This window comes from Felis catus, chromosome D4, assembly GCF_018350175.1.
Source record: "Felis catus isolate Fca126 chromosome D4, F.catus_Fca126_mat1.0, whole genome shotgun sequence".
Lineage (NCBI taxonomy): Eukaryota > Metazoa > Chordata > Mammalia > Carnivora > Felidae > Felis > Felis catus.
The window spans coordinates 25,451,454-25,474,132 of NC_058380.1; the positions used below are offsets into that span (position 1 = coordinate 25,451,454).

General features: G+C 42.0%; 1 protein-coding gene and 1 long non-coding RNA gene across 2 annotated transcripts in view; one reads left to right on the forward strand and one right to left on the reverse strand.

Moving 5' to 3' along the window:
• The window catches only part of LOC123381579, a 28,117-nt gene extending 15,831 nt beyond the window's left edge, over positions 1-12,286 (forward strand). The window contains exon 2 of the long non-coding RNA XR_006588751.1: positions 8,596-12,286. This is a non-coding gene — a long non-coding RNA (uncharacterized LOC123381579). The remainder of the gene's footprint in view (positions 1-8,595) is intronic.
• SLC28A3 (solute carrier family 28 member 3) overlaps positions 1-22,679 on the reverse strand; it is a 55,513-nt gene that overhangs the window by 6,767 nt on the left and 26,067 nt on the right. The window contains exons 3-14 of the mRNA XM_003995451.4: positions 21,657-21,739; positions 18,439-18,530; positions 16,831-17,020; positions 15,598-15,742; positions 14,252-14,365; positions 13,085-13,162; positions 10,836-10,916; positions 9,304-9,384; positions 7,228-7,353; positions 5,467-5,597; positions 4,140-4,308; positions 3,564-3,761 (exon numbers count right to left, since the gene is read on the reverse strand). Coding sequence (XP_003995500.2) covers positions 3,564-3,761; positions 4,140-4,308; positions 5,467-5,597; positions 7,228-7,353; positions 9,304-9,384; positions 10,836-10,916; positions 13,085-13,162; positions 14,252-14,365; positions 15,598-15,742; positions 16,831-17,020; positions 18,439-18,530; positions 21,657-21,739 — 1,488 coding nt within the window. The remainder of the gene's footprint in view (positions 1-3,563; positions 3,762-4,139; positions 4,309-5,466; positions 5,598-7,227; positions 7,354-9,303; positions 9,385-10,835; positions 10,917-13,084; positions 13,163-14,251; positions 14,366-15,597; positions 15,743-16,830; positions 17,021-18,438; positions 18,531-21,656; positions 21,740-22,679) is intronic.

Sequence of the window (22,679 nt, forward strand, 5' to 3'; positions counted from 1 at the left end):
ACATGAGCAGAGATACCATACGTGCAAGGACAGTCATTGCATTACTTCCAGTGGCAGAAAATGGATAACAGTGTCCATCAACAAGGGACTGGTTAAATTAAATAATGGTGTGTTCATACCATAGACTACTATTTCACAGACACTGATGGGGAAAGGGATCTGAGATAGGTTATTATGTGCAAAGAGCAAGTTTAAGAACAATGAGCATTATGGTTACAGGGAGAAGAGCTGAGTGGCAGAGATATAGGGGGGTGACTTCCTTTTCCTTTTCACCTTTTTGTGCCTTTTGAATTCTGTATGATGGTATGTATAAATTAAGTGTAGACAAATAAATATACAAAGTATTACTTAAACATTTTTTTAAAATTTACATCCAAGTTAGTTAGCATATAATGCAACAATGATTTCCTTAATGCTTCTTACCCATTTAGCCCATCCCCTCTCCCACAACCCCTCCAGCAACCCTCTGTTTGCTCTCCGTATTTAAGAGTCTCTTATGTTTTATCCCCCTCCCTGTTTTTATATTATTTTTGCTTTCCTTCCCTTGTGTTTGTCTGTTTTGTATCTTAAATTCATCATATGAGTGAAGTCATATGATATTTGTCTTTCTCTGACTAATTTCGCTTAGCATAATACCCTCTAGTTCCATCCATGTAGTTACAAATGGCAAGATTTCATTGTTTTTGATTGCCAAGCAATACTCCATTGTATATATATACCACATCTTCTTTAGCCGTTCATTCATCTATGGATGGGCTCTTTCCATACTTTGGCTATTGTTGATAGTGAGCTACAAACATTGGGGTGCATGTGTCCCTTCAAAACAGCATACCTGTATCCCTTGGATAAATACCTACTAGTGCAGTTGCTGGGTCGTAGGGTAGTTCTATTTTTACTTTTTTGAGGAACCTCCATACTGTTTTCCAGAGTGGCTGCACCAGTTTGCATTCCCACCAGCAGTGCAAAGTTGTTAATGTTAGCCATTCTGACAGGTGTGAGGGGGTAGCTCATTGTGGTTTTGATTTGTATTTCCCTGATGATGAGTGATGTTGAGCATTTTTTCATGTGTCGGTTGTCCATCTGGATGTCTTCTTTGGAGAAGTGTCTATTCATGTCTTTTGCCCATTTCTTCACTGGATTATTTATTTTTTGGGTGTTGAGTTTGGTAAGTTCTTTATAGGTTTTGGATACTAACCCTTTATCTGATATGTCATTTGCAGATATCTTCTCCCATTCCATCATTTGCCTTTTAGTTTTGCTGATTGTTTCCTTTGCTGTGCAGAAGGTTTTTATTTTGATGAGGTGCTAATAGTTCATTTTTGCTTTTGTTTCCCTTGCCTCTGGAGACGGGTTGAGTAAGAAGTTGCTGTGGGGCCAAGGTCAAAGAGGCTTTTGCCTGCTTTCTCCTCGAGGATTTTGATGGCTTCCTGTCTTACATTTAGGTCTTTCATCCATTTTGTGTTTATTTATGTGCATGGTATAAGAAAGTGGTCCAGGTTCATTTTTCTGCATGTCGCTGTCCAGTTTTCCCAGCACCACTTGCTGAAGAGACTGTCTTTATTCCATTGGATATTCTTTCCTGCTTTGTCAAAGATTAGTCATATGTCTGTGGGTCCATTTCTGGGTTCTCTATTCTGTTCCACTGATCTGAGTGTCTGTTTTTATGCCACAAAGTATTACTTTTATTTTGGGAAAGAAAAGACGATGGGGTAAGGAAGAGCTCATTTTGCAGATGACATGCTACGTACATATTCTGACCTGGACAACACTGGGTTTTCTTCAGGGACCCAGATCTTACGCTTCAGTCATGTGTTGCCTTTTCCAGGAGATGCTGTGACATCCCCACTGCTTGTTGGTTGGTAAACAAAAACTGCAGGGACTCATCCCCATTTTGTCGACCGGAAATAAGAAATGGGAAAAAACAAAATGCTTTTGCCATTATGACTCGACAGTAGCAGAAGCTACTGAATTCCTGTCTCCAGATCTCTCCTGTGGGTCGGACTCTGGTGGGGGCTCACCCTCAACCCAAATCAGCTCTACTGTTGTGTCTCTGTTCTCTTAATAACTGTTCACAAGCCCGCTCAGTACTGCTGGGATTGTGAGCTTGCTCAGCTCATGAACAAAACTACTTTCTCCTGGCAACTGACAGTTGGGGATGGAAAGCAATTCACTTAATTTAGCCTATTGTTTACTTTTGGCACGGAAGCACACTGGTTTGTGGCGGCATCCAAACAATGAAGACATTCTGCCAAGCTGCACTGCATGGCCAGTTGAAGAACAGACATTGAAAAACAGGAGACCTACAGAGCCACTGTATCCGATGTGTGGGTCAAACGACCTGGACCATAAAACACAGATCAGTACTCCCCTGGAGTAGGCAGTTCCATTTGTGTAGTATATGTGAGTAAATTTGCATGTTTGGTCCTTTGCTGGGAAGATGGTAGTGTTGTCCAGTGGCAGGCGATTTCAGAGCCTTGGGCAGCATGATTTTCCTCCTCTTTCCTTTTAAAGCTGAATACAGGCCTAGAACCTTAATTACAAGTGGCTTTTTAAAATTTTAATTTTGTTTTCTAATGTTTACTTATCTTTGAGAGAGAGAGGCAGAGCGAGAGTGGGAGACACAGAATCCAAAACAGGCTCCAGGCTCTGAGCTGTCAGCACAGGGCATGTATCAGGGCTCGAACCCACAAACCATGAGATCCTGACCTGAGCCAAAGTTGGACGCTCAACCGACTGAGCCAGCCAGGTGCCCCACAAGTGGCTTGTTTCAATGAGTAACGGCGGTGGTCAGAAATGTCCACCATTTCCCTAAGACTTTCCACGTGTGTGACAATTCTGTTCTTCAGGAAAGTAAACATTGGAGATGTGGCTATATAATATGACCTAAGTAATGGCTTCCCCTGAGTTCCCTTAGCCCTTCCAAGGCCAAGTGGACATGACCATCTCCTTACAGCCTATTGACCTGAAGTCCTGACACCATTACAGGATGTTTGTCTCCAAAGTTCAGACCACTTCCCAAGATTTTCTCTTCCCTCATCCACTTGTGTCTCACTACTTCTTTAAGATGTCCAGGGACTGTCTTGCATTTGGGCAGTTCCTCAGAGTTCATAGAATTTCAAAAGCTGGAAGGAAGAGACTTTCAAGATGATTAGACTATGAGCCCATGAGGGCAGATGCCTTAGTACTCCTTCCCTCAGTGCATAGCTGCATTGCAGATAGGAGGCATATGGCAAATATTTGTTGATTGATTGATTCCAGTCCCAGTTCATATGACTCTATGTTTGGATCCACAGCTCTCAAAAGTAAATGATCACAGTCGTAAGGATTAGCTGTGTTTCTCTACACACACACACACACACACACACACACACACACACACGGATTAGTTCAACGCCATTGAAAATTATGAAGTACTATGTTCACTATGAGCCCATGAGATCAGAGACTGTTTTGTCCTCTGTTGTATCCCCAAGTGCCTATCTTGATACACAGAAGCACTAGTACTGTTTGACGAGTGTATGTATGTGATGAAGAAGTATTGAGAAATCAAAGCAGTTACTTACTGACATATATTGCTGCACACCATTCACAAATTTGGGTCCAGCCTCTTTTCTTAAGTTGATCAATTTTGAGAGGTGTTCATAAGCCACAAATTCATTGAAAAATGTCTTATAGCCTATGAGCTTGGCAACCATAAAGCTGTCTTGCCAGTCCACTCCCATCATGAAGGAAAAGGGCATGAAGATGTAGGAGCATATTATCTATAAAACCCCAAAATAGATATTTTATTAGAATGGTGATTTGTTTCTGGTTATTTTGCCTCACGCTTGTGATAAGATCCCCCACCCCTGCCGCTGTGTCTCCTTTAAGCACAGAAATCCCTTCACATTGTCTGACCTATCTCTATCCATTAGGAGTCAAGGTCGGCATTGGTAACCTGGATTCCTGGAATGAGGTCAGGAGAGAATGGCTGTATGTTGGGGGAAGGAGGGTGATAGGGGGTGGCAGATACATGACAGGCATGTGCCTTATGTAAGAGTATACTATAGGTTGTTAGGGAAGGCAATTCACAAACCTATTTTATTTTTAAACAAATATAGGCAGAAACAAAATGGAGAAGAGACATGATAGAATTATACCTCAAAACTCAGTTGTGGGTAGTCAAACATGTTTCCAAACCAGGACAGGGCTGCATTCAAAAAAGACAACAGGGCCAGGAAGGCAATCAAGTTCACAGCTATGTTTGCCACTAGGGAGATGGATGAGGATGCTCCCTGCGTTGCGGCTTCTAGGAGGTTCCTTGAATCACTTTATTAAAAAATAGCAATTCCAGAATTACCCAGGTGTTGTCAGCGGACGGACATCACAGGTGTAGAAATGGCACGATCAGAGCTCACTTGTTTGGACAAACTCTCAGGCTCATGCCTGGGTCAAAATACTCTTCTAAATTCCATGAAATCATGATGGCATTTATAATTGCTGAATGTAGGTGATGGGTATATGGGTGTCTAACTGTTATACTACTCTGTTAATGGGGGGAGGATTTATAGTTAAAAATCTGTGAAAAGATAAAAATATTGTAGATTTAAAAATTGTATGAAGGTAGCTACTAGAAAATATTTATAAAATATTCACAGTATAAGAACTAATAATTCGAGGAAGGCCTGAATATCCATGACCTCATGTAAGAAATGGAATATCACCATCACGTTTGAGTGCCTCTGCTTCCTTAATCTCATTCTCTTCCCTTTAATCTCAGAGGTACCTGGCTCCCTAGAAATTGCTCATCATTCCCCTTCTTTTTATTTTTCCTACATCATTTTATGCCTAAATAATATGCTGTGTATATTTACACATTTGCTAACTTTATAAGTGGAATCACACATATTCACTATGTGTATTCTTTGACAACTTGCTTGTCACTCATGGTTCTGACTGTCCCTACATACAGACAAGGAATGAATCTCAGCAACATGTTCATTGGTGGATTCTGTCATTTAATTAAATTCTTTTGACTATCCTAAATCCCTTTGTCTTTTTCACCCCTTTTTCTTTCTTTTGCACAGGGCAAAAGAGAATGAATTGAAGAGGGGTTAAAGATACTTATACCACACCTTAATTCTCCTTGTTATATAAGAAACTTCCAGAAATGGTTGTCCCATGTCTTTCCAATGGTCTTAAGTCTGGGCTCAATAAACATATATATTTAAAATGAAATATCTACATTGCACAGTTAAGGAAATGTATTGACATTCAAATATTTGGGAAGTTTTTCAAGAATTAAAAAGAGATTTTTGTGGAAGTCTAGTGAAGTCTAATAGTCACTGGGAAATTAAGTTCACTTTGATACCATAATTCGCTGTGCTCTCCGATTAGCAACTTTTTGCTGTATTTTGAATTTGGACCCCCTTCCCCCCACCCCCAACTCCCCAGCTTGTATTAAGTAGATGAATGCATCCCACTTACCCACTTTCCATTTTCATGGCGTTCTGGAGGGTTATTTTAGGTGTTTCTCTCTCAGGCCAAAAGAGTTTAGCCACAGCCAATGATGCAGGTGCGGACATGACTGAAGCAGTTAACAGGTGGGAGGCTGAAACCTGTGATTTCAGGAGAAAGGAGACCAACTGAGGTGTAGTCTTTCTGTTGTGTTCAGAATGAAAATGGCCCGAAAGGCTTACAAGAGAAGAGAAGGGCAGGAATTGAGCTTATGCCAGTAAAGGGTTTCTTTGGAGGCTTGGAAACACTCAGTGAGCAAAGTCGGCATGACCTTGGAGAGTCAGAGGGGGAAGGGAGGAATTTGTGTTAATTGACCACATCCTTTGGGGAGAAGCATAAAACCGAAATCCAATCATTTCAGAATAGAATTAATCCTGTGTTGTAAGAACTTCCAAAGAAGATTCCTCTACCTCTCTGTTGACCTTTTGAATGTTTAAATAGTCCCTAAAGCCCATATTTCACTACATCATCAATGCAGATAGGGGAAATATCTGGGGATGCAGGCATGGATAGATCCCTCTCTGTCTTCCTTTTGCTTTCCTGAAATCCTTGGTGCCTTTATACCAGATTCATTTATCCAGAGTCCCTTTAATCTGTAAGTTATTTTGTTTTTGCATTCTCTTCCTCGTATTTTCAGAATTCTAGAATCCATACATCCCTCCCCGCTCCTATTCCATCCTGCACATTTTTGCTGGCAGCATTCCTACGGTTGTGGCAGAGTGGACCATCCAGGGATTCAGTAGAACTGCTATTCTAAGATCACTTTCACCCTTTTTCTCTTCCCTGTCCCTGTTGGTTGGCTCTCTGAGGCCTGGATGAAATGGAGGAAAAAAAGCCCATCTACCTTATAAGAAGTATAAGTCACCTGGGTCACAAAGCTGCATGTTCTTCCATTTCTCCACTTATAAGCCACATGGCTTATAAGCTCTGTGCTTGGGACACATGCATCAGTTGTGTTCTGCAGCCCTATGCCACAGACCACCAGCTCGCAAACTGGCTGTCAATAATATAATATATTAATAATTATATTAATTAATTATTAATATATTAATTATTATATGAATATTAATTATATTAATTAATATATTGATATATTAATATATATTAAGAGATTCTGGTTTAATTACTCTGTGGTATGGGCCTGGGCATCAGATGGTTCTAATGTGCAGAAAGGTTTGAGACCCACTGCACTAGCCACAGGTCAGAAAACTTTCTCTATGAAGGGCCAGAGAGTAAACACTTTTGGCTTTTTCAGGCCACAGCTACTCAGCTCTGTAGCATGAAAGCTGCCAAAGAGAAGTGAAGAGAAGTAGCTGGTTTCCTGTCAAACTTTAGTTACCAAAAAAGGGAGCAATCGAGTTTGTCCCAGGGGCCATACCTTGCTGACCTCTGGTCTACACTGCCTTTACTAGAGACAGTAATAGGGTTTTTTGTTGTTGTTGTTGTTTTTACATATTTGAATGTTCAGCCAAAATAAGCTCATAATATGATTTCATTCTGCCACATTCGGATATAATGCACGTTTAGGTGGCAGGGTTTTGAAAGTGAAGCCACAAAGCTCCTCAGGGTCTCTCCGTTCAAATGCCAAAGCAACCACGAGCAAATATTCAGCAAAAAGGACACTCTTTTGGCCTCCTTATCCAGCAGCAGTGGTAGAGAAAACACAGAAACAACAGCAGCAAAGAAAGAAGAGGTTGAATTTTCCATAAATTTATCTTCAAACATTCTTACCCCGAAAGAAATGTATGCACCTAACACACTTCCAGCAATGGTAGAGAACCCAGCGGTCATGATTGCATGGAGTTCAGACTTGGTGATGTGTGGTAAGTAGGGTCGGACCAGCAGTGGAGACTCCGTCTGGAACAAAGTGAGACCAGGTTAAACGTCCCCTTTTAAATCTTAGGAAGGTGTTCCAATCTACTCAAGATTCCATTTTCTAAAGCAGTATTTCTAAGAGTGAACCACAGACCAGCTCCATCAACATCACCTGGGAACTTGTCAGACATGCAAATTCTCAGACTCAGTCGCTTCAGCAACGCTGAGAATGGGACGAGCAATCGTGTGTGAACAAGCCTTCCAGGTGGTTCTGAGGCATGCTCATTTGAGAACCCATACCATCGATGTCTGGGTCATTGAACTCTGTCAGTGTGCATATAGAGTTATGTGTGAGGTTTGCAAAGTTTGCAAGGCCAATTCATATACGGCCCCCACCAACCTAGGATTGGAGTCTGATGGCCAGGTACATTTTTCTAAGGTTGGAACACTATTGCCCAAGTAACTGTGCCCTGCTCTTCTGAACTGGTGATTTCCAAGTCACTGTGATCTCCCATCTTCCAGCTTCATTATGACAGACCATAAACCTCTTTGCTTAAACCACAGGGAAGTAGAGACACAAGTATAAAAAAATACGAGCAATAGCAAGGGCAGGTGCCCACAGGCGCTTTCCTAGTTGAAATTCAGAGGCCCCACTCTTCCCCATGGGTGGAAAGGAATTAGAGAGGGTGTAGTTGTAAAGGCTTGAATCTCATTAAGGAGGACAGACAGCCCACAATGTAGGGCTCTCCATAAATAATAGCTGTACTTTTAGCATATTAAGTATAACATTGAGCACCACAGAAGCATGTGTGCAATTTTACAATTTTCCCCTCATTATTTGTAATTGTTCTGTAAGATTGAACGTATTGAGCTTCACTTCATGGACTAAATAGAAACTCAGTACATGAGTCCTCTGACCCCGCAGGTAGGAGTAATCAAGTCAAGATGGTGTTCTAATTAGTCCTGAGAGATTTTATGACTATAATTATAATAATTTCAACTCCTAGGGAAGGAAGTCTGGGCCCTGCCCTAAAGACTATACTCCAGGCTAGCATGCTGGGCTTACTAATAAGGCTCAGCCTGCCTGGAACAATTCTAAGCCTCCGACTTGGAGCCATGCGCTTCTCTGGGTGACTTGCTTTTTGCTTCAAATCCAATTTCCTTGGGTAGCTGTGCTGGCAAGCATTCATACTTTGGTTCCTGGGTGTGCGATTCCATTTTTCCCAAAGCCACATACCCTGAGCATTGAGGATGATTACCATATCTTACTTATTCTCCCCATAGGAATGCTGCTGTTTTGAAGGACACCCCCTAGCAGCATACTTCCTTGCTTAAATGGGCTTCAGGCAAAACACTTCTCCATGTGATGGATCAGAAGGATGAGAATGCTTTTGCTCATCAGCATTTTTCTTCAGGCCCAGCCAAGACAGACTGTTGGCCAGTTCAGACAAGCTGAGAATAAACTCAAGTATTTATACGGCTGCAGGGTTATTGGTAAAAAGTCTTTCTTGGTGTCTTTCATTACCACAAGCATTATACCACAGAATGTGAGGCTCCCTGTTACATGTTTGCAGCTTCAGAATAAGTGGTGAACTCCACAGGAGTGGGTGACCTGTTAGCCTCTGAAGGGTGGATCAGAGACCTCAACAATTCAATTAATTCAGAAAAGATTGGTTGAGAACGGGAGGAGCCCAGTGCTTTGCTAATTCGATAAAATGATTTTCCGTCTTTCTTCTCCATACACTTTCAAGAACCCAAATTTTACACTAGTGCACTAGGACACTTGGAAGGGATCATTCTCGTACACTCTTTTTTCTCGCTGGAATCTGGACATTGTCAATGCTGAGGGCTCCTTATTTTGACACCCTTCTGCTGACACATAAAAAAAAAAATAACACCAGTATATTTATAATATTATATTTCTTACTCTAATTTCTGGTAAGAGTATCCATTTCAACAGGTGTTTTGTTTTGTTTTGAGATTACAACTTACCTGTCCAACAAATATGTTGCCAGCGGCAACTACAGATTCAATAGGAGATGATCCCATAGTAACTAGCATTACCCATCCAACCTGAAAAGAGATAAGGGACAAAGTCAGTGAAGAGTTGTTTGTATACACAAAACTTCAAAGTAGGGATGAAAATCTTTGGAGGAAAATGCCTTCAACAATTGTTGGCAGGCCAGTGATGGTGCTAAATGTGAGTATATCTTATCTAGAGTTTACAGAGTAGGCCCATAAAATCCTCCTATTTGAGTGGTAAGTCTGAGTCATTGTATTTGCCTTGAATTTATACATTCACTATAGAAACAAATCTGTACTGAAACACTGTATGAGAATAATAAATTTTAATAATTGCTTACATTCTTGACAGGCTTTACTGCATTCCAAGCACTGTTTTAAGCTCTTGATCCATGTAATGCATTTAATTATCATAATACCCCTTTGACGGAGGTCCTATAATTATGGCCATTTTATAGAAAAGGAATCTGAGGCATAGAACAGTTTAGTTGTTTTGTCTAAGATCACCCAGCTAATAAGTAGTGGAATGAGGTTTGGCCCTTTCTACTTAACTCTCAAATGAACATGGTTTATGGTCCTGCTTCTCTATTGGCCCTTCCAACTAGAGACTGTGGTGCCCACCTCAGGATGGAAACTTCCTGTTGCATTCTCTCCTTCCTTTCTGCTTAGACATGAGCACAATAATGCTGCGTGTTCAGGTCAGCAATCAGAAAATCACGGGTCCTGGCACACTCTTGCTGACATTCTGGATTCTGCTGGTGTTCTGTTGCTTTCTCTCTCTCTCTCTCTCTCTCTCTCTCTCTCTCTCTCTCTCTCCCTTCTTACCTCCCTCTCTTTTATTTATTTACAAGGATCAAAGGAGGGCAATGGCTGTGCCCAAAGTCTGTATGCACTGCCCCGTTTGTGTGTGTGCATTTGAACTAACTTGCAAATTTCCTCCTGTTGCAATTTAACACAAGTGTAGAACTGACGCTGGGGTGGCAGAAATGAGGTGAAATTTTCAGGCCTTGTGTGTGTGTGTGTGGGTGTGTGTGTGTGCTTATAAAACTTCCTCAGAAACAAAAAGTAGCTTCTCTCTTCTTGCTTTGATCCTGTAGCCACTCCTAGACCAGGAGTCTCCACTTTTGCAACGTCCTGAGGATAAGCAGGGATTCTGTGTAAGGCACAGGGTAGACAGCCAGGACGAAGGAAGGATGCTGTTCTCTCCACAGGTGTCAGCTCTGCTGGAGTCAATTATTTGGCTAAAGAAGTAATTACTGAGGTTTTATGAAGATAGCCGGTAACCACTGGCTGCAAGTCAAAGCCCCATTAGAAATCCCCAAGATAAAATTCCCTCTGTGGCTACATGTAAGATTTTTTGGTTTGGGTCTAATACCTTGGGGTGGAGGGGTGGTGGTGGTGGATTTTGGCACAAAGAGAAAGGCACTTTGGAAAATCCTGGATAAAAGGCATCTAAGACTTTGTCCCTGAAAGAAGCAGCCAGTCCCTTTAAGACCCAGTACCTTTCTGATGATCCACTGCATCAACCCGAGGTAGTAGAGCATGGACATGACCGTGCTGAAGAAAACCACGATTGGCAGGACCTGGGGGTGAGATGGGGGTCTGAGAGCAATCCAGGGTTGATGTTGCCTCAGTTGTGTTAGTTAAGTTTCAGATCAGGTCTCTTTTCTGCCTCCCTCTCCCCAACCCTGCCCCACCTGGAAACATCATAAAACTACTCGAAACTCCTCTTGAACTTTTGACTAAATGAACTAAATGACATTTGAATGAACTAAATGACACATTTAGTTCACTCCTCTTGAACTAAATGACACTTTTCTCAGGCAGCTTCCACATCTACAATCTTTTATTTGAATTTGCTCTGGATCAGCTTGAGGATATTTTATAGGAAGCATGACTTTGTTTGTTTGTTTGTTTGTTTGTTTGTTTCTTGGCAATGATGAGCTGCTGTTACTTCAGTTTCTCAGAGAAGGAATGAAGTTCGATGAGGGGGTAGTTTGTAATAACTAGATCCACACACTGAGGGCCACTGGCAGGTATTCTTGAAGTTCTGATATTAAATAGCCTCATTAGCAGAGAATCCTGGTCGAAACAGAGTGTGAGCAGCCTCAGATCTTTATTTGTAGAAGTTGCACAGACCAGATACAGCATGGTGGGTGCTTACCCAAACTGCCTCCCGTAGGGTAAGCATTCATTCACTTAGCTCTGAAGAGAATAATTATTGTACTCATGGAGTTTTTGAACCGCTAAAAAATAAACTTTGGAAATAGTTTATTGCGTGATACCACAAGCGTCTTTTTCTGAGCCCTATTTCCCTGAAGCTCTTTGGGTGCCTTCAAGATAGCCTGTTTCTACAGTGGGCAGTTTCCACCCTGCAGAGAACACACAGAGCTGTGGGCTGGGTCCCCCCACACTCCTACCCCTCTGTAACCCTTCTCCTCTGTTCCCCAGCTAAATGGCCAGGGACATACTGCCACCAGAGGCACAGAATGACTGAGGACAATTTGTACAGGATCTGATCTAGAAAAATTTATTAATAATATATATCAAAAGACATTTTGTGCCATTATGCAGAGCTCAGTCACTTCTGTGCTTTTATTGGCTTTAATGGGCAAGCAGTGCCTTCCTGAAAGCTTCAGGGAATTCAAGGAGCTTATCTCTTGAATGTTCCCACAGGGATTCTGCTTTGGCTGGGAGGACAGAGGCCACCTCTGTGGGGGAGAGGGAGGTGGTGGGTGCGTGGGTGGGTAGGTAAAGTCTAAAGACACTGGTGTAGTCTGGGCATCAAGGTATGCCTTCCTTGTGACTTTCTTTTTCCAATTCTGGGTTCAATTCATGATATGAGCATATTTCTGTCTCAGTTTGTAAACACTTGGCCTTTGGGAGATGGCTTTGTCATCTTAGCAACCAAAGCGTCAAATCAGCATTAAAAAAAAAAACAAAACTCAGCAATTAAAAAAAAAAGATTCAGCATAAAAGTTGGCCTAACTGAAGATGGGGTAGTTTGGAGGTAAACTTAGAGACCCTAAGTGAGAAAACAATTTAGATGTGTAGGAACAATAACACCACAACAAAGAATGCTGAAGGCAAAGCCAAATTTATCTTTCTGACTCGTCAACAAGTATTTGTAGGGGCTTCGCTGGGGACAGTGAGCTTCCTGGGGCTTGTGGGAGCACTGGGAGGCCAGGTTGCCTTTCCCTTGGAGAATAATGTCCCTCCTTTGGTTGGGAGAAGGCCCAGCCTCCAGGCTTGCAGTACTGAAGGAAAGACACAAAAGGTTTAGCACGGAGATGGCTCTGGAAAAACAGAGGTTGATACGAGTGAGCAACTGTCTCTTTTTGGGAAACGGGGTTCCGGAGCACAAGGCTGTGTCTGATCCCTGGCCTGGAAGCTATCAGTGGCCATATGCCTGTTCATTGCCAGGTACCAAATGTTCTTTTTCCTGATGCTTCAGATGCTGTTACCCCATATGATTTCTCAAAAGTATCTCAGGCAATGCTATGAGCCCCCTCAAAAGTTTTTGTATATTTCTAGATGTTTCCCTCAGTGCTATAGTAACAAAGTAAAATGTTTACAATCCACTGACTTCAGATAAAATCAGATAAATCGAAAAAGGTGGTGATGTGCTATCCATGTAGGACATGCCCAGCAGGTATATATCTGGTTTCGGGTCAGATTCTATTGGAACATCTACAAAGATTGAGAAGCTACTGACAAGGAAGTAATACTTAGAAAAGGGGTTTAGCTTTACCTTAAATGCAAAGAAGTGGTCTGCATATGTCTCACCAAAGACAAATTCAGCCCCAGCATTAGTATACTCCAAGAAGGTCTGAGTTAAAGAAAGGAAAAGAGCACATGATCATTACAACCATGGAATTGGTGGTTACAGTCCACAGGACCTCCCAGGCTCTGCAGAAGGGGAGCCCAGCAAACTTGCTAGATAGAGGTGGAAAGTAAATTTTTACAACCTTTCTCCCCCTCCAGTGGATGGCATGGAAGTGTATTTTTTTTTAATGTTTAAAAAATAAAATAAAGTAAAAGGGGCGCCTGGGTGGCTCAGTCGGTTAAGCATCCGACTTTGGCTCCGGTCATGATCTCGTGGTTCGTGTGTTTGAGCCCCACATTGGGCTCTGTGCTGACAGTGCAGAGCCTAGAGCCTGCTTTGGATTCTGTCTCCCTCTCTCTCTGCCCCTCCCCTGCTCACAGTCTGTCTCTTTCTGTCTCAAAAATAAATTAACATTAAAAAAATTAAAAAAAATAAAATGTTTATATATTTGTTTTTGAGAGAGAGAGAGAGAGAGAGAGAGAGAGAGAGAGAGAGAGAGCGCCAGCAGGATGGGGGGCAGAGAGAGAGAGGGAGACAGAATCCCAAGCAGGCTCTGTGTTGTTGAGATAGAGCCTGACGCGGGGCTCAAACTCATGAACTGTGAGATCATGACCTGAGCCGAAACCTAGAGTCGGATGCTTACGTAACTGAGCCACCCAGGTGTTCTAGGAAGTGTATTTTTGAACTATACCTGCATACAGATTTCCTGTCACTTGTGACATTTAATCTGACTCCAGGATACTCAAAGGAACCAGGTGTGGCAATTTGTTCCAGCAAGTCATAGATGGGACATAGGTGGCACTAGCTATCACTCCATGCAAAGAAAGCTTGTTTCTCTATTTGTGGAACCATCTTAGAAGTGTGACACCCCTGGGCCAGGATGAAGGGGCAATCAGGATGGGGAGTGATGTAGTGGATGATTGGGCGAGGGACAACTGTAATATTAATAAACTAGACAGATTAACATATTCTACACAAAAATGTGGGTCAACTAATGCAGACAAATAAACCTATTTCTGACATGTCTTGAGGATTATATCCAAATGTTAAAAAAGAATTTACAAGCAAGGTGTTCATTTAAACCCAACTTACTTGAACTTGTTTACCCAACCAATCGAAAGCCATAAATCCAGGTTCAGTCCTTAGGATTAAGAGCCCAAGAAGAAACTGTAACCCAATTCCCCAAAAGACAGGCCTCCAGTAAACCTATGCAGAAAGATGAAGAGATAGGTGTCACTAGAAAATGAATGGCTAAGCTCAGCATAAACACCCAGAGGATTACTATTTCCTTGGAAGCTTCTCACACATGGCCTGTGATCCATCTTTGAGAGGCCAAAGCACTTGTGAGCAGAGAATCACGGCCCCAGATCTTGGTGCTGCATTCCATCATCCCAATCCTGAGTTCGAAGACTTCAGTCTCCGGAAGGTATGCAATTATCATTATATCACGACAAAATGACTTAGACACAAAGAGTAGTCTTAGAAGGACAATCAAAGGAGGAAGGAAGGATCTGGCCCTCTTAGTTGTGCTATAAATGTGAGAGACATATAATTATTTCCCCTGTCTGGAAAATGGAAAGGCAGAGCATGACTTCTCTGTGTGCCCAAGGTTTGTTCATCTGACAATTTGTAAGTGAATTAAGTGAAATTCCTCCCTGTTGAGGGGCTCTCATTTCACTGTAAAAGGAACCAATTAACTCTAATGCAGACCCAGGGAGTACAGCAGTAATGGACAATCATCTGCCTTCATTTCTGGTGCAGACGAGTGGGCTGCCGAGAACTGAAGAACTGGAGGCAGACCAATCAGCAGCGATGCTGACCCTAGCAGGGCAAGGACTTTGGATCTTATTACGTAACCTTCTTCTTGGGCCAACCTTTCAGCCAGTAAAGTCTTCCGGAGTTTGCCATTCTGAGTCATGTGTGAAAGCCTGGATGTCTCCAAATTCTTGCCCATTTAACGGGTTACAGGCTGTCAGAATGAGGATAGGGATTGAATTCAGTGGGAACAAATCTGGTCTGTTTAAGGACAGATTTTTGCAGTAAAATAACCTAAATTGCAAGTGGAAATATGATAAACTACAGAATCCAATGGTAGAATATTAGATTATTTACTGGTCTGGGGAAATCGGGATCAAAACAGATGAATTTTCTTAGCGTGTTTGATGGAGGGAGGTGGAGGACATGAGTAGAAATTAGACTTGACAGGAGAGAACCCCTCACTGGTGATGTAACTGGAAAATTACTGAGAATGAAAAATGAGAGAGTACTAGTACTAAGCAAGTTCAGGAAGGAAGGTGCCCTAGCCACTTAAAAGAGCATAACAAGGTAAGACTAATATTGAGTAACAGTGAAATTCTCTCACACTCATTATTTTGAGCAATTTAGACATGAGGGAAAAAAAGAGGGAAAAAGCTGAAAAAGATTGATTTCATACTTACTTTGGTTGGGTGCTTGGAAAATATAAATACCAGGATAATGTACATTATGAGCCCACCAAAGGACACCAGCTGCTGTTGGCCCAGTTTGGCGGTGTCCAAGATGAGCCAGAATATAACACCCAGAATCAGTAAGCTCCAAATCACCCTAAGAAAATTGGAAAGGGGGCATCAGCATCGTTTGCGCTGCTAATTTGAAAATCTTAAAATCAGACTTAAACTAATAAACAAAAAATTTATTAAGAGTAACACCCTGGCACCAGGAAGTTATGCTTCTAGACATGGCACAAACCCTCTTTGGTTGTGGCTATCAAAGCAGATAGCCAAAAATTAAGCACTGGATTAAGCACATTCAAAAACTCTTGGGCTCTTCATTTGTTCAGGATCATACAAAGGGGCCAGAGATGAGAAAGGGTGTTTAGAGAGGGAAGTCTAGTGGTTTCTTTGGGAGATCTTCTGTGAGTTCTCATGTCCATTTTGGGAGATGGGAGAGATGTAACCTTCTGCCCTTTAAGGGAGAACTTGAAATGTGCTCTCTGAAGTTGGAGGACTCCAGCTGAGCCTCACAGAGTAAGTTAGACTTCAGGAAGGGTTATGACTCCTTGGCGGATCTAGTGGGCATGACAAGTTTGACTCACAGCTTGGATGGCAGAGCCAGAAAGTGTGCTGTGTTGGGATTGAACAATCCTACGTTGTTAGGTCAAGGATATGTGAACTTTCCAGGTACATCCCTTGAGTGCCATTCTGGGGAGAACCTGTCTTGTGTCTAATCCACTAGGGTCACCTGGAGGAAGAGGAGGTCCCATAGAAAAAGGCTGAAAGAAAAGCTCTGAGCAGTCACTCATCGGATATGGATATGGGGTCTTATAGGAAAGAGTCAACTTTTATATTCACAGGGTCTTACTTTCAAAGAGGCCAGCTTCAGGCCCAGATCAGAAAGCCACCTCCCCAAGTAAGAACTGTCCTTTCTTTTGGACAATATTTTATCATTTAGTGGCACTTGGAATTAAAGCAGTTTGCAGGGACATTTGAACATATCTTGAACAAGTCATTGCCCTATCTAGGCTTTGATTTCCTGTTTGTAAAATGAAGGTATTATAGCAGATTATTCCCCAGGTTATTTCTAGTTTCAATAGCCTATAAATGAGGGACCAATTTCAGAACACGTTTTTGGAAACAGTGTTGGAAAAGACTAACATTTCTCTCAAATGCAACAAGGGAACAGAGTGAGTTTACCACTTCATCCAGAACCAATGGCTGTTTAGGAGCCTTTTGCCAGGAGATAGGCACTCATTGATTCGATGCTCATATTTGGCCATAAAGTAATCCCAGACAACAAAGAAGATGACAGCCACGGTGATCACGAAAAGGGGAAGGGCTCTATGAAAGTTCAGCGCACAAGCTGCAATCACCATTGCCAGGTAACCTGTCGAGAAAGCAAGCACAGACAGGGGGCATCACCAATACCAGGTGCAGACCAGCCTCTAGCACTGATGGGGCTCAGCCAAGGAGAGGTTCAATCAAGAAACCATTGAATGCAGGATTGCTCTTGATAGGGCTATTGACTCATGTAATTATCTGTACTATATATTTTTAGGATTTTGTTTTTTTCACAGTAATTCCCTAACAGTCTCACCATGAATGCAGGAAGGACAGAGTGCTAGGTCTGTTTTCTCATAGAACCTCAAGTTCTTGAATCTTGATGCTTGATTGTTGGGTCTCTCAGTACTAACTCCTATTTTTGGGTATTCAGACTCAGCAGGGGAGTTTCTATCAGAGAAAGGCTAGGTGTTGAAACAACCACTGGCAAAAAGGTATTGATTCTCCTGGTTTGCAGCTCAGATTTGGCCTACGCTTCAGTGGGAAAATAGGCCTTCCAACCATCTCTGAGTTCCAAAGAATCTCTAAAGAAAGGGGTGAGGGATAATTACCAAGGTGGCTGCTTTTGAAGAGGAGATTCTAGGATAAGAACAGGGTGTCCTAGAAAGGTCAGCCAACATGGTCTGCAGGTTAAATCGGGCCTACCACTTATCTTTGTAGGTTGCAAGTACAGTTGTGTTTGTATACTTGTGTCTGAATCTACAAATAAAATTACATGGAAACACCATCACGCCTGTCTGTTTACTTTTGTTTTAGAAGGACAGAGTTGTGTGGCTTTCACCGCATGGCCTGAAAAGCCTAAAATACTACCTGGCCCAGTGTAGAGGAAGCTTTAAACCCTGCTTTTCCTTGTTTCAGATATCTGAGCACCAACAAAGCCACTGACCTTGGAGGTGCAAGAGTCTTGGGTTAATGTCTATGGACTTGGGTGCAACGGTTCACATTTTATAGACAGGGGTGTTATTCAAAATGGGCTGCAGAACTCTTTGCTTTGGAGGGAGTAAAAATAGGGGACCTGCTCATCTATGAAGATAGTGTGGTCTTGCTTTCAGGCAGGAGGGGTGACCTGCATGACCCTAGGCTCCTGCTCACATTGCATTTGCATGAAGTATTAATTGCTTATATTGTCCCCTGTGATTAGGTCCCCATCTTGTGTTTATCACCATGTTTTCTAGTTTTCTGTTTTCTGGATTTGCATGAACTAGCCCTTAAATCCATATCACAACAACCAAGGCTGTAAGAGTAGGGAACCTAATTAGATGCTAGCTACATAAACCAAACAGGGAAACAATCTGCATAGGCAACCACAGTTGAGACCCACCACTCAGGAGCTTCTGGATTAACTTCTCTGGATTCACCAAGGTCCAGGGGGAACAGAAAGATTTATTTTTTTTCTATAGAAAGCTACTATTTGGAATATTCTCAAACAAAGACACTGGCATCCACCCCCCTTTTGTTATTTACCTACTATTAAGATGCCCCAGAGGATGTACTGAAGGGTGGTTTTGTGTTTCTTATAAAAATCACAAACTGTATCATACTTCCTTTCCAGATACCTGTAACAACACAAGAGCAAAAAGGCAGGCAGAAGGTAACATCAAAAACATGAAATAAACTGACATACTAAGCTAGATGAGGCTTTGTAAATCAAGCAAGCAAACGAACAGATGGATGAAGTGGATGTCCTACAAAATAGAAATGGGATACTCATATCCTTTTAGACTATAATCAGCCATAGCTTGGATCAGTGTTTGCTTCGTGGATGTGCCAAGCCCTGAGGGCTTACAGAGATGCAGAAAACATGCTTCTGAAAACAGAGCGGGGGAGATGGATAACTAACCAAAAGCTGGAAATAAATGGTAGGAGAAGACTGTTTCTCACAGGACTATGTGGGCCTCTGATAGCTTTTAAGCCACGGATATGAAACGTTGATTTAAGGAATTGTCATCCCTTTTGGCCTCACAAAGTTTGAGTAAGTTGGTGGTTCCCTGTCCTGGCTCACCATGTTTTTTAGTGGGAGACTGACAGATTTCACTGGGTGCTTGAAATATAAAGGAGGATTTTGTGGATTTCAGAGCTATTAGCCAGCAAGTTGTAAGGTAGCTTTCTCAAAAGTTCTGGCATTGTTGGCACATCTTTGTTCCTGTCCAGAGCCTTGTTAGGGGGTGGTGGGTAGTGAGTGAGCAATATGGGGATCTGGGCACTTGTGCTGGGTGGATGGTGGCCATCAGCAAGTGACTTTGGAGGGGCCCAGGCCCATACCCACAATGACCATGCTCTGCTTCTCCCAGGGTTCTCCTGGTTCCCTCCGTGCCTCTCCTGAGGTCTGGCTTCATACATTTGTCTCTTTTCTCACTGCCCCTTCTAACAGAGACCTCTTCTCCCAATGGAGGAAGGAATTTATTCACACAATCATTGCCACTTCTAGGTCACTTCTAGTCCTATGTAGGAGATTCCTCATCTCTGGGATTCCAAAGGACTCACTTGCTAATGCCTCCACTTGTCCATTTTGCAGCAGCTGTGCGTCCATGTCCAAGTCTTGGCCCCTGTGCAAGTTTCAGGGCACAGCCCAAGCCCCTTGCTCCTACAACACCTTCTTGCATCTCCTTGAACAGAGTCATTCCTCTGTGCTTTACTCCTACTGTCTCCTTTGATTTCATTTTGTGATAAAGGCTTGACTGGCTAACTTCCTGGAGAGCAGATGTGAGCCCAATGGCACTAGGACCTTGGACATTAGTGTGCTTGATGGGCATTTGTTGCATTACTAGATAAATGAAGTGGGAGTGTGTGTTGCTTATTTGGAATAGCATGCTACAGCTGTGGGTTAGGACCCATTAGTGGGTTGCGAAGGCACAGTGTGTGACACTCATCTTTATTTTATTTTATTTTTTGTTTTTAAAAATTTTTTTAAACATTCATTTATTTTTGAGACAGAGAGAGACAGAGCATGAACAGGGGAGGGGAAGAGAGAGAGGGAGACACAGAATCTGAAATAGGCTCCAGGCTCTGAGCTGTCAGCACAGAGCCTGACGTGGGGCTTGAACTCACGGACTGGGAGATCATGACCTGAGCCGAAGTCGGCCGCTTAACCAACTGAGCCACCCAGGTGCCCCTTATTTTATTTTTTAAATAGATGTACAGCTTTTATTATTTTTTAAAGTTTATTTATTTATTTTGAGAGAGAAAGGGAGGAGCAGGGGCAGAGAGGGGAGGGCGGAGCGAGAGCGAGAGTGAGAGAGAGAGAGAGAGAGAGAGAGAGAGAGAATACCAAGCAGGGATTCTCCACACTGACAGTGCAGAGCCCAACACAGGGCTTGAATCCATGAGCCATGAGATCATGACCTGAGCAGAGATCAAGAGTCAGACGCTTAACTGACTGAGCCACCCAGATGCCCTGACACCCATCTTTAATAAGAAAGAATAGGACTGATAAGAGCATATCACTCACAGTAATGATGTCTTATTTCATGAAAACTTTGGTGTTGTGTATGTGTGTGAATACATGTACTGAGAATTGGAAACACTGATCCAGAAGATATTGAGGGAATCAAAGTTCAGTAAAGACTAAATTTTCATCGTCTAATTTAGGAAAGGTTGATGATGCATCATCTTCAGTTTCTGATAGTGTTTCAAAGTGGCAGCGGTGGAGGGCGACATTTCATTGGACACATTCATATACTTTGGGTTGGATTGATCAGATTCTTTAATTGCAGGGAATATGTGTGGTCCATGACAACTCACACTGCATAAAATAAAGTAGCTAGAAATAGAGGCTTCGGCCATTTGGTTATCATGGCTAGGCAACTCCCAGCCTCTTGGTGATTGCTTCCATCCCATTAACAGTAGTGAAACCTGACCACCCAAAAGAATTACTCAGCCCCTGGAGTCAGAGGTCCGTAAAGCATAATGAAAGATGGAACAAAGCTCAGGTTTCTGAGGTAGTAAATATTTTTGATGATGTAAATGTGACAAGAGCTTTTAATCTTAATTCTGACCAACTCCAGAGATATCTTCTGATGCATAAAAATAAAGTTCCTCAGAGACATAGAAATTTAAACAAAATTTAAATAGGAATTTAGAAACTTGATAAATACTTGGGTGTTATGACAGAGTACCAGACAATCTTGGGCTAGGAATCAGAAGCTGACATTAAGTTATCTTTGTTCCTCTCTAGCTAACCTTGAGTAAGTCACTTTTCTGAGCTTCATTTTCCTGGTCAAAAAAAATAAAAATAATTTGCCTCTCTTACCTCATGGGCACTTGGAATACCTTGAGGTATTGGAATACCTTCAGGATACTACAGTCAGAGCAAGTTTGTTGGGACTTAATGTGGATTGGGTTTTGAGAAATCAATTGCTTATTGATTGACACTGAGAAGATGAATTAACTACTTTTGCATGGACTGGAGCAATTAGTTAGTAATTTATGCCTTTAATTAGAAGACTGTCCTGGATATTGGGTTCCCAGGACATTAGCAGTTTGAATTTACCATGGTGATTATCATAGAGATCCATTAATTTTTCTGGAAATGGTGTTGGGTGGGTAGTGGGGAAGGGAAATGGGTGGTAGTGGTGGTAATATCCAATAAATAATAATAAATGTTTAAAATTAGATGAAGATAAAACAAAGTGGCAAAACCAAAAAGGAGGTCAGTATGGTTACTTTTCCGTTTAAACCTGTACCCTTTTTGATGTGCCTCTGGATCATCCTCCACATCTTCTTTGTTTCTTAAAGAATCCTGCTCAATGGTGACCTGCTCTTCGTCCTGGAAATGAAACATTGCAGCAGAGATGGAATAATGAGAATTCTGGGCATAATGAACCCTGATCTCTTTTTGCTTAGAATTTTGGCAAAGGACTTTTTTTATGGACTACATTTTATTTTTTTAATTTTTAAATATTTATTTATTTTAATATAATTTATTGTCAAATTGGCTAACATACAGTGTGTAAAGTGTGCTCTTGGTTTTGGGCAGATTCCCATGGTTCATCGCTTCCATAACAACACCTAGTGTTCAACCCAACAAGTGCCCTTCTCAATTCCCATCACCCATTTTCCCCTATCCCCCAACCCCCCAGCCCTATCAACCCTCAGTCTGTTCTCTGTATTTAAGAGTCTCTTATGGTTTGCCTCCCTCCCTCTCTGTAACTATTTTTTTCCTTTCCCTTCCCCCATGGTCTTCTGTTAAATTTCTCAAGATCCACATGAGTGAAAACATGATATCTGTCTTTCTCTGACTTATTTCACTCAGCATAATATCTTCCAGTTCCATTCACGTTGCTGCAAATGGCATGATTTCATTCTTTTTCATTGGCAAAGGACTTTCTAAAGGTCTTTTAAAATTATTATGCAAGAAGATAGCTCCTATTATCTACTTGCGCATTTTTCCCTTTACACAAAACCTACAGGATCACACTTCTCTCTCCTTTTTCTTCCAAAGGAGCTGTTGGTATTTTCTTCTTTCCTTTAGGGAATAGGCTCATATCTATGCTTTTTGCTCCTTTCTCTACTGTAATCATTCAACCCCTGCTCTGTTCTCAGGCAGGTGCTAAATGAAGTTTATATCAGAGGCTGTATAAATCTCCTTTTAAACTCTGTCAACCCTGTTTCCCAAAGGGCTGAGACCAAGGCTGGCTTTATTTTCCTGACAGCCCAAAGCTTGGCCTGCAGATGTGACCACTAGCCTAGTACCATCAAGAGCTGAT